Source organism: Microchirus variegatus (genome assembly GCF_963457635.1).
Source record: "Microchirus variegatus genome assembly, chromosome: 7".
In the NCBI taxonomy this organism is placed as follows: domain Eukaryota; kingdom Metazoa; phylum Chordata; class Actinopteri; order Pleuronectiformes; family Soleidae; genus Microchirus; species Microchirus variegatus.
In genome coordinates, this window is record NC_139808.1 from 27,604,871 (window position 1) to 27,618,362 (window position 13,492).

General features: G+C 43.4%; 1 protein-coding gene across 1 annotated transcript in view; it reads right to left on the reverse strand.

The window, feature by feature from the left end:
• Window positions 1-13,132, reverse strand: part of hs6st1a (heparan sulfate 6-O-sulfotransferase 1a) — a gene marked incomplete at its 3' end in the record, with an annotated part of 72,624 nt that extends 59,492 nt beyond the window's left edge. Inside the window, exon 1 of the mRNA XM_083891838.1 lies at window positions 12,630-13,132. Coding sequence (XP_083747964.1) covers window positions 12,630-13,129 — 500 coding nt within the window. The 5' untranslated portion in view covers window positions 13,130-13,132. The remainder of the gene's footprint in view (window positions 1-12,629) is intronic.
• Between the last annotated feature and the right edge of the window lie 360 nt (window positions 13,133-13,492).

The following is a 13,492-nucleotide window of genomic DNA, read 5'->3' on the forward strand; positions in this document are numbered from 1 at the left end:
AGTTATGATTTTTCTGCAGAAAACTTGTATTTCCTTTGTAACTTAATCTACCAAAAGGAAGCACTCTCTCGTTACGTATATATATTTACACATATATGGAAAGTCCATTATAAAGGTCTCCAGGGCGAGCGACTGAGAGCACGACTCTCCTCCTGTGTTTATCTCCATTTCACATCAGATCAGATCACTGGCAGATAAAAGCACTTCCTGACACATCACTTCCTCTCTCTGGAGGAAGCCGACACGCACTGGGAACCCAAAACAACACTGAGAGAGGATGAAGAGAGGATGAAGAGGTGAAAGTTGTTGGTTTTTTTGACAGAGCATGAGCGAGAGAGAGAGGAGGCAGGATATGAAATAAAAATAAAAAGGGAGGTGAAACCTAAATACTCGTGGCCCAGATCCACCGTGTCACGCAGGATAAAGAGGAGGAAGAGGAGAAGGCAGCGCTGTGAGAAACAAAGGAGGTGAAGGCAGACTAAGAATAGTTCAACTGGATTAGCTTCGACACTGACCTTTATACGGCACGGCTGACACTGCTTCAATCTCCCGTTTGCTTTTTTTTTTACAGCAGTTACAGTCGAGAAGCCTGTCCTACTTTTGTTTGACTCCACACTTATCTGTACAGAAAGGTGACTTATGGAATAAACTCCTTCTCAGAGCAGCGCTGTTGTATGGAGGACCAAACCTGACATAAGTATAAATCAATAAATAGCGGAATAAATGCATGAATGAATATATATAAAAAAAAAAATAAATACTGCAATAAATGAATAAATAAATAAATAAATGCTTTACATTTATCTCTACATCGTCTACTACTACTGTGTCTATATGTTGATGAGGTAGGAGGTCCATACCTCACTCAACAACTCGAGTATTCATTTAATTCCTATCTCGCGCGGCCTGTTCAGCGCAGGGATCGTTGTTCCACACCGACCATTTTAGCAGACGCACACTGCAGCAGCCTGTAAAAAGGCAGCACGTCCTCAATGATTCAGCATCTGAGCCAATAGCATCCATTTGCTAACGCTAACCCTGCCGGCGCACGCTAACGTAAACAATGATGTTAGCTGATTAAATGTAGCTTACTCTGGCTTTCTACCGTATTCTAACGATTATTCCATTAAAAAAAATTTCCGTTTTTTTTAATAAATAGTAATAATTTTGCGTTTTGCGTCCTTAATTAATAATTGAAAAATAATTGGTAGAATACTCGATTACAAAAATATTCGATAGCTGCAGCCCTAGTGAGCTACATTAAATCAGCTAGCATCAATGTTTACGTTAGCGTGTGCCGGAGCGTTAGCAACTGGATGCTACATTACACTGGCACCTTGTTGGCTTATATATATATATATATATATATATATATATGTATATACAGATATATAAAAGAATATAAACAGAATGAGGAGTATTTGGGTGTTTGTGTGCCGTGGCCTGGTTAATATCCTCGCTGCATTCTCGAGTCTGTACTGTTTATGTTTAGTAATATAGAGTTGAGCAGCTGTGAAAGAAGACTGTGTTCCAGTACATACTTCAAAATCACCACGACATGACTAATGACCAAAGCTATTATAATCGCACATGGTCTTACATAACAATCACTTTATATATTGGGTTTGATAAAGGGGAAAAAAAAGCATCTAATATCATTTCAGCCTCTGACAAATCTGATTTCCCACAAGTCCACACCAAACACTAATGCTGGGAATAAACGTCACTCTTTGACAACAGCTTTGGAGAAAACAGGACGCGTCCAGACACGTCTGTGATGCAAGAGGAGATGAAACTGTGTGTTTGACAGTGATGAACACGAGAAAAATGCTGCAGAAACGAGAGCAAGTGAGTGAGGAGGATTAAGTTTCAAGTCATTTTCACAACAAAAAAACACAATTATTATTAATTATTAACAATTAGAGCTGCAACTAAGGATTATTTCCATGATTCTTTGTCATGTGGAGCAAAGAAACGAAGACAATATTCACATTTAAGAAGCTAAAACGATGGGAAATGTTGTTTTGATCATGCAAAAAAGCTTCAAACGGTGATCAGAATAGTTGACGAAAGCGTCAGAAGAGTTTAGAAAAACTAAAATATGTCCGTTCTTGCAAGTATGGAACATTTAGATCACACACACACACACACACACACACACACAGTCACATGCAAGCCCTGCTTGGATGCACAAAAGAAAGGCAGAGCACACACACGTGAAAACAGAGTGTAGCAGAACGAGGAATCTCTCGCTTCTTCTCTCTGTGTCTTTTAAATGAATGGAATCAGCACTTGTGTGTGTGTGTGTGTGTGTCCTCTGATGACACACACACACACAAACAAAGAGTATGACGTTCAGAGAAACGCTGATGGGAAAAAAAAGACACGCTAAGGCGTGGAAGGATGCCCGACACAACACAGCTATCATTCATCCATTCGCAAAAAAGGGAATGAATGATAGTGTTGAAAGTTAACCCCCTGTGTGTGTCTGTGTGTGTGTGTGTGTGTGTGTGTGCGTCCAAAGAGGAGACAGTCACAATTAGCTCAAACCCCGCCCCCTAATTCACAGAGGCAGTGCCGGATTTGCATTTTTTCCCACAATTCAATTAGCACGCTTGTCAGCCTCTGCTTTTCCGTTCACATGCCTCCCTTGGCCATCTCTCACTCACACACACACACACACACACTCTCACACACATCAGCATGAATTTATTCATAAACACGCACCTCGTGCAGAAAATAAATGCATTCGTTTGTTTGTTTTTTAAGTGAAAACCAGAGCTGAGGGACGATGAGGAGGAAGCTCCGCGGGTCACTTCCTGTCTGGACTCGTCACGTCCACACGACGGAGCTTTTAATGGACGTCCTTGGAGACGTGCCGTCCGTCCTTCTCCATCTCAGGAGAAGAGACGTCAAACAGTAAGAACACCACGGGGTGTGGGTGTTAAGAAGAGAGAGTGACGGAGACTCGGGGGTCGATATTTGGCAGGAACTCCGATTTAGAAAAACCCTGGATGTCGGACAGACGCGCTGACATTGCTGCGGGGGCCGCGGCTAATGACTCCAGCTCACCGCTCGTCTGATTAATAGCCCGTAATCCCATTCTTGTTCCAGCATTCCACGGCAGCGCTCATTATGAAGCACGGCGGAAACATTTCCACTAATCAGTCACTGCCTTTTAGCCTAGCACGGCTAACGCTAGGGCTAGGCTAATTCAATAGGCGGTAATCCAGTTGGTGGTAGTGTAACACTGTTCATTACCAGCCCATAGAAATGCCTGCTAATCATTCCCTACATGGTTATTTGTCCACGGGGGCCGTGGAATCACATCAGCGGAGGTGCCGGGCGACATTAATCGATTATTAATCGCTTGGTCCATAAAATACCAAAAAATGTTAACTAAATAAGCAAAATTTAAGTGGGTAATAAAAATACACCCTGGTATTTTTGGTTTAATTTGTACCAGTGGTTACCCTTAAATGTCTGTAGTGCTGTAAACCTCTCTAAAAACACAACATTAAGGTCAAAAATACTAATTAATGGCCAAAAAATACAACTTCAAGGTCAAAAAATAAAACTTAGTAGCCAAAAAACATTACTTCAGGCCCAAAAATACTACTTAGTGGCCAAAAATACTACTTAATGGCCAAAGAATACAACTTCAAGGTCAAAAAATACAACTTAGTAGCCAAAAAACACTACTTCAGGCCTAAAAATACTACCTCAAGGTCAAAAATACAACTTAATAGCCAAAAAATACTACTTAATGGCCAAAAAATACAACTTCAAGGTCCAAAAATAGTACTTAGTGGCCAAAAATACTATTTAGTGGATGTTCTCGAATGTATTGTTTTGTCCACAAACCAAAATGATTGTTTTTAAGGATTTCTTTGTTATGTGGAGCAAAGAAACGAAGAAAATATTCACATTTAAGAAGCTAAAACGGTCAGAAATCTTGTTTTAATCATGAAAAAAGCTTCAAAGCGATTAATCGATTACTCAGTTGGTCCATAAAATACTAAAGAATGTTGATCAGAGTTTGTCAAACCTGGAAATGACGATGTTCTTCAATGTCCTGTTTTGTCCACAAACCAAAATCGATCAGTTTTAATGATTTCTTTGTTATGTGGAGAAGAGAACGAAGAAAATATTCACATTTAAGAAGCTAAAACAATCAGAAATCTTGTTTTAATCATGAAAAAAGCTTCAAAGCAATTTATCGATTGATTCATAAAATGCAAAAAAAAAAATGTTGCTCAGTGTTTTTCAAACCTGGAAATGATGATGTTCTCGAATTGTTTTTGTTCACAAACCAAAATGATTCAGTTTGAATGATTTCTTTGTTATGTGGAACAAACAAACAAAGAAAATATTCACATTTAAGAAGCTAAAACAGTCAGAAATCTTGTTTTAATCATGAAAAAAGCTTCAAAGCGATTATTTGCTGAAGCTCTAGGTGACATTTGACAGTTGGAAACTGTGCGTGGACGACACACACAGTCGCACGGCCAGAATAATAATTACCAAACACATCACTATGACTTTTTTAAATCTGCCATCTTCAGTGCTTGTAAAGCACCAGAGGAATCTGGAGCAGCTCTGCTCTGTGTCAGCGTCATTCAGGTTTTATCAATCAATGGGGAAAAAAAAAAAACCCTCGCTAATCCATAACGGCTGATCAATAACGAAGGCTTGCAGGCAGAGCAAAGATAACCCCGCTCAGGCGAACCCGACAGCGGTCAGCAGGCGGATTATTCCTCTCCGTGTTCTGTCTTTAAAATGCAGCGAAGTGAAACAGCCGGGGTGAAATCAATGGTGGCATCGGCCTTAACTCAACCTGACGCGCTGGTTTGTATTCTGGACAGTTTGGGTTTAACGTCGACGCCGTCACTGTGAGACCTCCAGCCTGGAACTGCAACTAGTTTGGGGCTTTAATAATAATAATAATAATAATAATAATAAGGCCTGTTTTTAATCATCTGCTAACAAAATGGCTTCACATGTGTGTGTGTGTAAAACACTGAGGCCCAACAAAAGGATATCCACATCCTCCTCACCATTCTCCCAAACGGTGAATTCACCGTGACCTGAGGCTGAACCTCGGCTGAACTCTCGTCTTAGAGAGGAAGCGGCCGTGTAGGTAAGAGAGAGGCCTGTCAACACTCGCCTGGAGTTATTTAAGACGAGAAAACGCATCGGGGAAGGGGGGTCCTTATCTTCAGGGCCTTTTATGTGCGCGAGTCGACCGTCCCTTTCACTACAGTGTGTGTGTGTGTAAAAACACCAGCAGCCACAAACTCCACTGCTTATTCAGCTGTCAGAGCGCTGATCTAGCGTTGGATCGGAGGCTATAATTAGTGGTGGGATATCTTTCGAGTGAGTAATACGCCATTGTAGAAATAATTATCGTGCTATTTATAGGGCCGGGGCACGAAAACAACATTTAAACGGGGGGGGGATACGCGAGCGTACGTGTTAAGCGCTAAGCGTTAAGCGTTGCGTGCGAGGTGAAAAACGCTTTGCGGGTCGGGGGGAAACGAACAACAGGGTCGCCATGAAAACTTCAAAGAGCCACGAGATTATGGACACGAGTGCTTTTAAACTTACTGGGTGATTTTTTCGAAACCCCATTCAGTCCTCATGAAAGTATCAAACAATAAGCCACTAGATGATAATGGCTGCACTTACAGGCGGCTCAATAACAATATCACAGATAATGACGCCGATCCCTTAGCGGTCCTTTAACACTCACGCCAATTATTGTTTTTGCTTTATAGATCCAGTTATTTTGACCAGAATCAGATGAATTCTGCTTTATTTCTAGTTGCACTAAAGGACTTTAACAGACTGTAAATAAGGGGCTATTGTTTGAGTTTAAAATCTGTAAATAAAGGGTTTATAATGACGACAACTAACACATACCCTACTGTTCAAAAGTTTGGGGTCACTTAGAAATGTCCTTATTTTTGAAGGAAAAGCTCTTTTTTTTCAATGAATATAACAGTAAATTAATCAGAAACACACTAACTATACATTGTAAACGACTATTCTAGCTGCAAACGTCTGTTTTTTTAATGGAATATGTATTTATGGGGGAATAGAGGCCAATTTCCAGTGTTCTAATGGTACGCTGTTTGCTAATCATGTTCAAAGGCTATTGGACCATTAGAAAACCCTTGTGCATTGATGCTAGCACAGCAAACATCAAGGACAACATTATTATTTTGAATAAAAATCATTATTTCTCATCTTGTCAATGTCTTGACTAGATTTTCTATTCATTTTGCGACTCTTTTGATGAATGAAAGTGTGACTTTTAACGGAAAACACAAGAAAATTGGATCAGTGACCCCAAACTTTTGAACAGTAGTCATCTGTGCGATACCCGATCTGGCGATTTTGATCAGTATCAGACCGATACTGACACTGACCGGTACAGTTTTCCCATCCCTATCCATTTTCCATCCATTAATGTCAATCAAAAGGCAAATAAATCTACTTACGTGCAAGCAAACACGCGCTCATCTCCTCGTAACGCCGAGGATACAGGTGTTACAAGTGTTAAGCCACCGGGTGATAATCTCAGCTCACGCCGACTTTCCAGTTTAGCGTCGCGGGCAATTTGAGCCCAGTAAACAGGCAGGGAATAAGTGGCTGGAGAGAGGATGTGGGAATGTTCGGGGTCGGGAATGTTGGAACGTCGGCGATGCGGCGATGCGCGGGGGCCGCGCTCGCGAGGATGAGCGGACGTAACCGGCTTTGGTCGGTGCGCCTGGCCGCAAGCGCTTAAACCCGGCTAATCTGATTGGATTAACACCGACCTGCCTGGCTACACATGAGCGCGCACACACACACATGCACTTTTTTGTACTATATGCCAATCAATGGAGGCTGCTGCCTCTGCCTCTGCTTCCTGGAGTTCATCTGGTTTCTGTTGGCTGACTGGATGATGGCACCATGCTGAGCTGCCACACACACACACACAACCATCTTAGAAGGCAGTGATTTGTGCTGAGAATTTGAAACAGACCTATTGAAAGCAGAGCAATGCCAAGAGCCTGACAACCGTACTAATTGACCAACCCCCTCAATGAAACTAAACGTTTTCACCCCATCACCACCACCATCTTTTTATCTTTTCAATCATTCCCCATGACGGCTCACCTCTCGTCCCACACTCGTCCTGTCATCTTCCTCCCCCCCTCCTGCCACCTCATACTCGTACATGTAATCATTCATTAGAATCAAGGCGGTTGTCCATTAGGCAAAGCGGCCATTTTGGAAATTGCAGCAAATCTTCCATGAAAAGACATTTCCTCTAATGCGGTAGTCACACACTCAGGAAGGGAAGGGAAGGCAGTGATGGAGAGAGAGAGAGAGAGCGAGCCTGCGGCCATGGAAAGCTAGCTGCTATTTGATTAGACGGTGACACCATCAAGGAGGCAAGGACAGAGGAAAGGATGGAAGTGGGGGAGGCGACAGGGAGTGACTTGAGAGGGGACCGAGATAGAGGAAGTAAAATTAGCCTCATCACTTTGCTTACCAAGATGCTCTATGACACGCTAGGATTAACACACACACACACACTAACTGTACTTGCTGCATACTGAGGACCAGCATTTCCACTTTATAAATCAACACAGTTACAAATATCTACTTCATGAATGACATCTACAGAGAACTACTGGGTGCAGTACCATAAAATGTCTGCAGCTGGCGCCACAGAGCAAAAAGTGTGTGAATCCACCAATTTGGGGATCTCTGTTAAAAACAGAATATAGCATGTTTACAACCTGAGGAAGTGATTTCAATAAAACAAAGTGAGGCACGGCAAAAATGTCCCCACTTCGTAAAAATGACCTCGCTGTGTTGGTTAAAAAACCCTCACTGGTCCTATGTATACCGCAAGTACACACACACACACTCACTTACAATTGCTGCATACTGAAGACCAGCATTTCCACTCTATAGATCAACACACTTACAAATATCTACTTCATGAATTACATCTCCAAAGAACTACTCGGTGCAGTACCGCAAAATGTCTGCAGGCGGCGCCCCGGAGCAAAAAGTGTGTGAATCCACCAGGGGGGAATCCACCAATTTGGGGATCTCTGTTAAAAACAGAATATAGCATGTTTACAACCTAAGGAAGTGATTTCAATAAAACAAAGTGAGGCACGGCAAAAATGTCCCCACTTCGTAAAAATGACCTCGCTGTGTTGGTTAAAAAACCCTCACTGGTCCTATGTATACCGCAAGTACACACACACACACTCACTTACAATTGCTGCATACTGAAGACCAGCATTTCCACTCTATAGATCAACACACTTACAAATATCTACTTCATGAATTACATCTCCAAAGAACTACTCGGTGCAGTACCGCAAAATGTCTGCAGGCGGCGCCCCGGAGCAAAAAGTGTGTGAATCCACCAGGGGGGAATCCACCAATTTGGGGATCTCTGTTAAAAACATATAGTATAGCATGTTTACAACCTAAGGAAGTAATTTCAATGAAAACAAAGTGAGGCCCGGCAAAAAAACGTCCTCACTTTGTAAAAATGACCTCACTTTGTTGGTTAAAAAAACCCTCACTGGTCCTCAGTATGCTGCAAGTACAAGACCAATCACACACACACACCAGATGGTATTCTCATCTGAGTGTGAGGCTCTAATTTGAGCAAAGTGATAGGAACCTCCTTAACCAATTAGAAGCCCCGTTTCAAGGCCTTGCGTTCGATTGGGCGTTTGTTTTACACACTCGTTAGCGTGTGTGTGTGTGTGTGTGTGTGTGTGTGTGTGTGTGTGTGTGTGTGTGTGTGTGTGTGTGTGTGTGTGTGTGTGCGGGGGGATCAGCGACGACAGTAAAAGTTGATATGAAAAGGTGAGGAAATGACAAATCCACTCTACGTCTCTTCGCCCGATCAAAGCCAAACCCGTCTCTCTCTAGTGTTACGAACCATTCATCTCGCCGCCGCTCGCACAATGCGGCTTCCTCTAAAAAGCGGACACACATTTGTCTTGAGCTTAATCCATTGTAGCATTTCCCCCATCTCTGAATTTAAAACACGACCACATTCACTCACTGCAGCTTCAACCCAAATGTCTCAAAACAATAACACAGACTCTAAGAAGTCACAGTTATCAATACAAAAACAGCTCAATGAGGCTTTTTCGTCAATGACGAAGGATTTTTACAAGCTCACCATTATCAGAGAGGCTGTTTCTATCTTTGATTTAAACGATAACAGACACAAGTTCCAAGTTTCCAATGAATATAACATTAAATTAATAAGAAACACACTCTATATCTCTACTATTCTAGCTGCAAACGTCTGGTTTTTAATGGAATATGTACATAGGTGTATAGAGGCCCATTTCCAGTGTTCTAATGGTACATTGTGTTAACGCTAATAGTGTTAGAAGGCTATTGGATGATTAGAAAATCCTTGTGCAATGACGTTAGCACAGCTGAAAACAGCAAAGTGTGAATAAAAATCATTATTTTTAATCTTGTCAATGTCTTGACTATTCATTTTGCAACTCTTTTGATGAATAACAGTGTGACTTTTAATGGAAAACACAACAAAAAATTGTATAGGTGACCCCAAACTTTTGAATGTTTTTGCTAATTGTGTTAAAAGGCTATTGGATGATTAGAAAACCCTTGTGCAACGATGTTAGCACAGCTGAAAACAACTCTTTTGATGAATAAAAGTGTGACTTTTAATGGAAAACACAACAAAAATGGTGTAGGTGACCCCAAACTTTTTAACTTTTTGCAGTGTACAGTCAAATAAAACAAATACAAGGGCAAATAGAACTATAAAAAGTATGCGTAAGCGTTGTTTCCATAATCAGATTAAAACCTAAACTAAAGGGAAATGTCAACTGCCTTTTGTGCAGCACTGATCGATTCATGAATATTATTTGCTGAATAACGAGAGCCAGATCTCTGCACTATGACGACTGCTGCTTTTTCTTTAAAGACGCGGCTCCAAAACCACTTTTGGCCCCGTGCTGATGTGGTCAGGTATGTGGCGCGTCTGCAGCCGCAGACTTCGTTATCTGCACCACACCGACATGACAATACACACACACACACAACGCAGCGCCAAGAAAATCCACAGCTCTGTAAACACAGATGATCTTTTTCACACTTTTGCTCCGGCCCTCTTTCACCACACTGCTGCTGCTGCTGCTGCTGCTGCTGCTGCTGCTGCTGCTGCTGCTGCTGCTGCTGCTGCTGCCCTCAAGCAGAGGCGGTTCTAGAGTCTGTAGGGGCTCTACGCAAACATTCCCAGAGGGCCCTTCCTTCCAACCAGTGTTCATCCCATTATGTTATAAATAATCCGACAGCAACAAAAATGCATGAAATTAATGAATGAAATAACATGGAAAAACCTTGTAATTAAAAAGAATGTGGAAAATATAAATATATAGAACAGCCCTCAGGCTCTGAGTGTTGGGGGGCCCCCTATCAGCTCGAGTCCCCTGCCTTGCCTGTTCACAAGCTGCACCCCTGCCCTCAAGACAGGAAAATGTCCCTGAACAAGCAGCGACCGCACTGACACGAGGACAACGTGGACTTAAAACATCCTCAGACAGACAGAAAGAAAGAAGAGAAACAAAAATAAGGAGGATTAACACACACATACAGAGAGAGTTTGCAGTTCATCGCTGCAGCGATTCACTCCTCAGGGTGCCGTTAAGCAATATAGTCCCTTGTTTCTTCTGTCAGGGAGTGATGGGATAGTTGATTATAGCGAGAGTGCACGAGTCGAAGTCCTGCAGCTTCTTCAGGTGCACACACACTCACACTCACAAACACACACACACACACGTATATAGACATTAGGCGCTTTTGAAAAGAGAGCTCACAGAGTGATGAAAGACGGTTTATCCTGCAACCACTGCGATATCTCAGCGCCATGCAGAACGGCCGGACGCGTTATCACCTCTGACCGGGGGGGTGTGGGGGGAGAGGGGGGGGGGGGGTCGGGCCTGACGCCAACAGCAAATACCAGGGCTTGTGTATGCATGTGTGTGTGTGTGTGATTGTGTGTCCCAGCGGTAATAATCACCCGGATTAGAGCGGAGCCAAACCCCCGCGGGGTCCCTCCACCTCTCCCCCCCTCCAGCCTGCAGCTCTGATCCCCACTTTAAGCAGCCATGGGAAGAAGAGCAGCCGGCCTGACATCTCCACACACACACACACACACACACACACAGACACACACAGACAAACGCTCCTTCCTGCAGAAATCCCTCATATTTCTATAGAAAATCAAACATCGAGCCCATCTCCTGCAACACAAAGACCGTGCACGCGCTAACCCACAAGGGTGCAGTGAGATGGAAGTTCAGCTGTCAATATGTCTGCATGAGGGATGCAATATGTAGGCAACAACAATGGAGGAGGAAAACAGGTTATAACTTAATAAGAATGTGCAGGAAACAGCCGATATGAGACGTTCTAGCAAAAGCACACAGAGTGTGTGATTCAGTGGGACACAGGCACCCGTCAACAGTTGTCAGAGACGCCGCCGGAGCTTTTCTGTGACAGACGAGATGTCAATCAACCCTCTTTTTTTTTTCTCCTTTGCATCCCCATACGTACGCAACGTTTCAGGAGGACGAAACACGACAAAGATGACCCACGCATGAGGGGCCAGAACAAATAATGAGGCGTCAGCGTTAGGCTGCGTTTGAAGTACTTGCACCATTATCTGCATCTCACTGCAAATGACTAAAAAGAAAAGGCTGCACACTTTGCAACCAGGCAATGATTCTAAACGACACGATCATCTATTACATTCAAAATGATTCAAAACAAAGACAATAGTCAGTCGAGGCTCCAAATTCAGATGATTATTTTAGCAATTCCTGTCCACAAAGAAGTCTGACAGCCTCATGTGTCAGTCAGGAGCAAAAAAACAACAACACTTTAATAAATATCTGACATTTTGCACGGAATTGATCAATATTTACCGCCTGATTAAACCGAATAGAAGTGCCTCTCTGGGGGGAATGAGGCCATGAATAATGCAACAACAAGGTAGGACTGTCAGAGCAGATCACAGTCACTGTTTGTTTATTGATTTAAAACTATAGTGTTTCCTTTATTTTTGTGCTATTTTGTGTTTTTAAATCAAGGCGAAACGCTGCAGAAGCTCGATAACGATATGTATCGCGATAACTTCCTTCATTGGCGATACAGCAACAGTTCAATATACTGTATATAGTAGTTTGTGAGGTTTTTGTACATGCAAAACTTCAAATTAAAGCTTCGGGGTAAGTATTTGAGTGCGACAATGAATAACAGCCGATTTATCGTCATCATTTACATGAATACATAGCATCAAATTTGAAATAGTCAAAAAATAAAACACATAATTCAAACAAAAAAAATTGAATTGCTGCTGCACTGCAGAATTTCTTTAGTGCTTGTTCCTAGATTGGATTTTGCACTGCGTGTATCGCGATATCGATTGTTTTTGCGATTAATCGTGACAGAAAAAGCTCCAGTTGAAAAGTTGCAGCACTTTAAAGGTCAGAAACTTCGACCTCACGCTTCTGAAAAACCTCCAAAAAACAACAAAAACTACAAAAACAAGCTCTCACCTTAGGTTTTTCTGCTTGCTCTCCTTCTTGTTCAGGACCCCCGGAACACAGTTGGTCAGCTCGGTCCAGTCGGCGTGCAAGCCGCAGCTCCAGCCCGTGGAGAACCGCGAGAAGAGCCAGGTCTCCTTACGGTTGGGCCGGTAGCAGGTACACTTCTTCTGGCCCGGTCTGCAGTCGCACGGAACCTCCAGGCGAACATTCTGGACCAGGTGTCTGCCGAAGGTAGTCCCGCCGGTCTTCTGGATGTGCAAAAACACGATCACGTCCTCTCCCTTGATCTGGAAATCGATCGTCCTCTCCAGGTCCCTGACGGGGAAGAAGTATTTCTTAACGTAATGGGGGTCCGGAGTGGGGAAGATGTCCCCCTCGTCCTCCTCCGCGAAGTAACCGTGCGGGGAGCCGAAATTGATCACCCCGGGGGCCACGTACTGATAGAGAATCAGCATGAAACACACGGATCCGACGACGATCAACAAGAATTTGCTGCTCCTCTCGACCATGTTCCTTCCAAGTGCGGTCCCCACAGTACGCTACCATTTCCCGGTCAAGCCCACGACAGGCAGCGGGGCGCTCGGCGTCTTCATGCTCGCTCTCTCGCTCTCTCTCCCCCCGTCTTCTCCGTCTTCTCCTCCGCCGCCAGGAAGCTCTCGTTTTCGGGGCTCAAGAGTGTCTCGCTCCGCTTCGAGGCGACCGTTGGCGAAGTTGGCTCATGGTTCAACACCGCGAAACACGCATGGTGAGACGGCAGCGTTTCTCTTGCTCTCCGCCGAGTCTCCTCCGAGTCTCCGCCGCTCACTTTACTCAGGTTTGTGCTCCTCACACAGCGGACACACACACAGACACACACCGACCGACCGACTGCA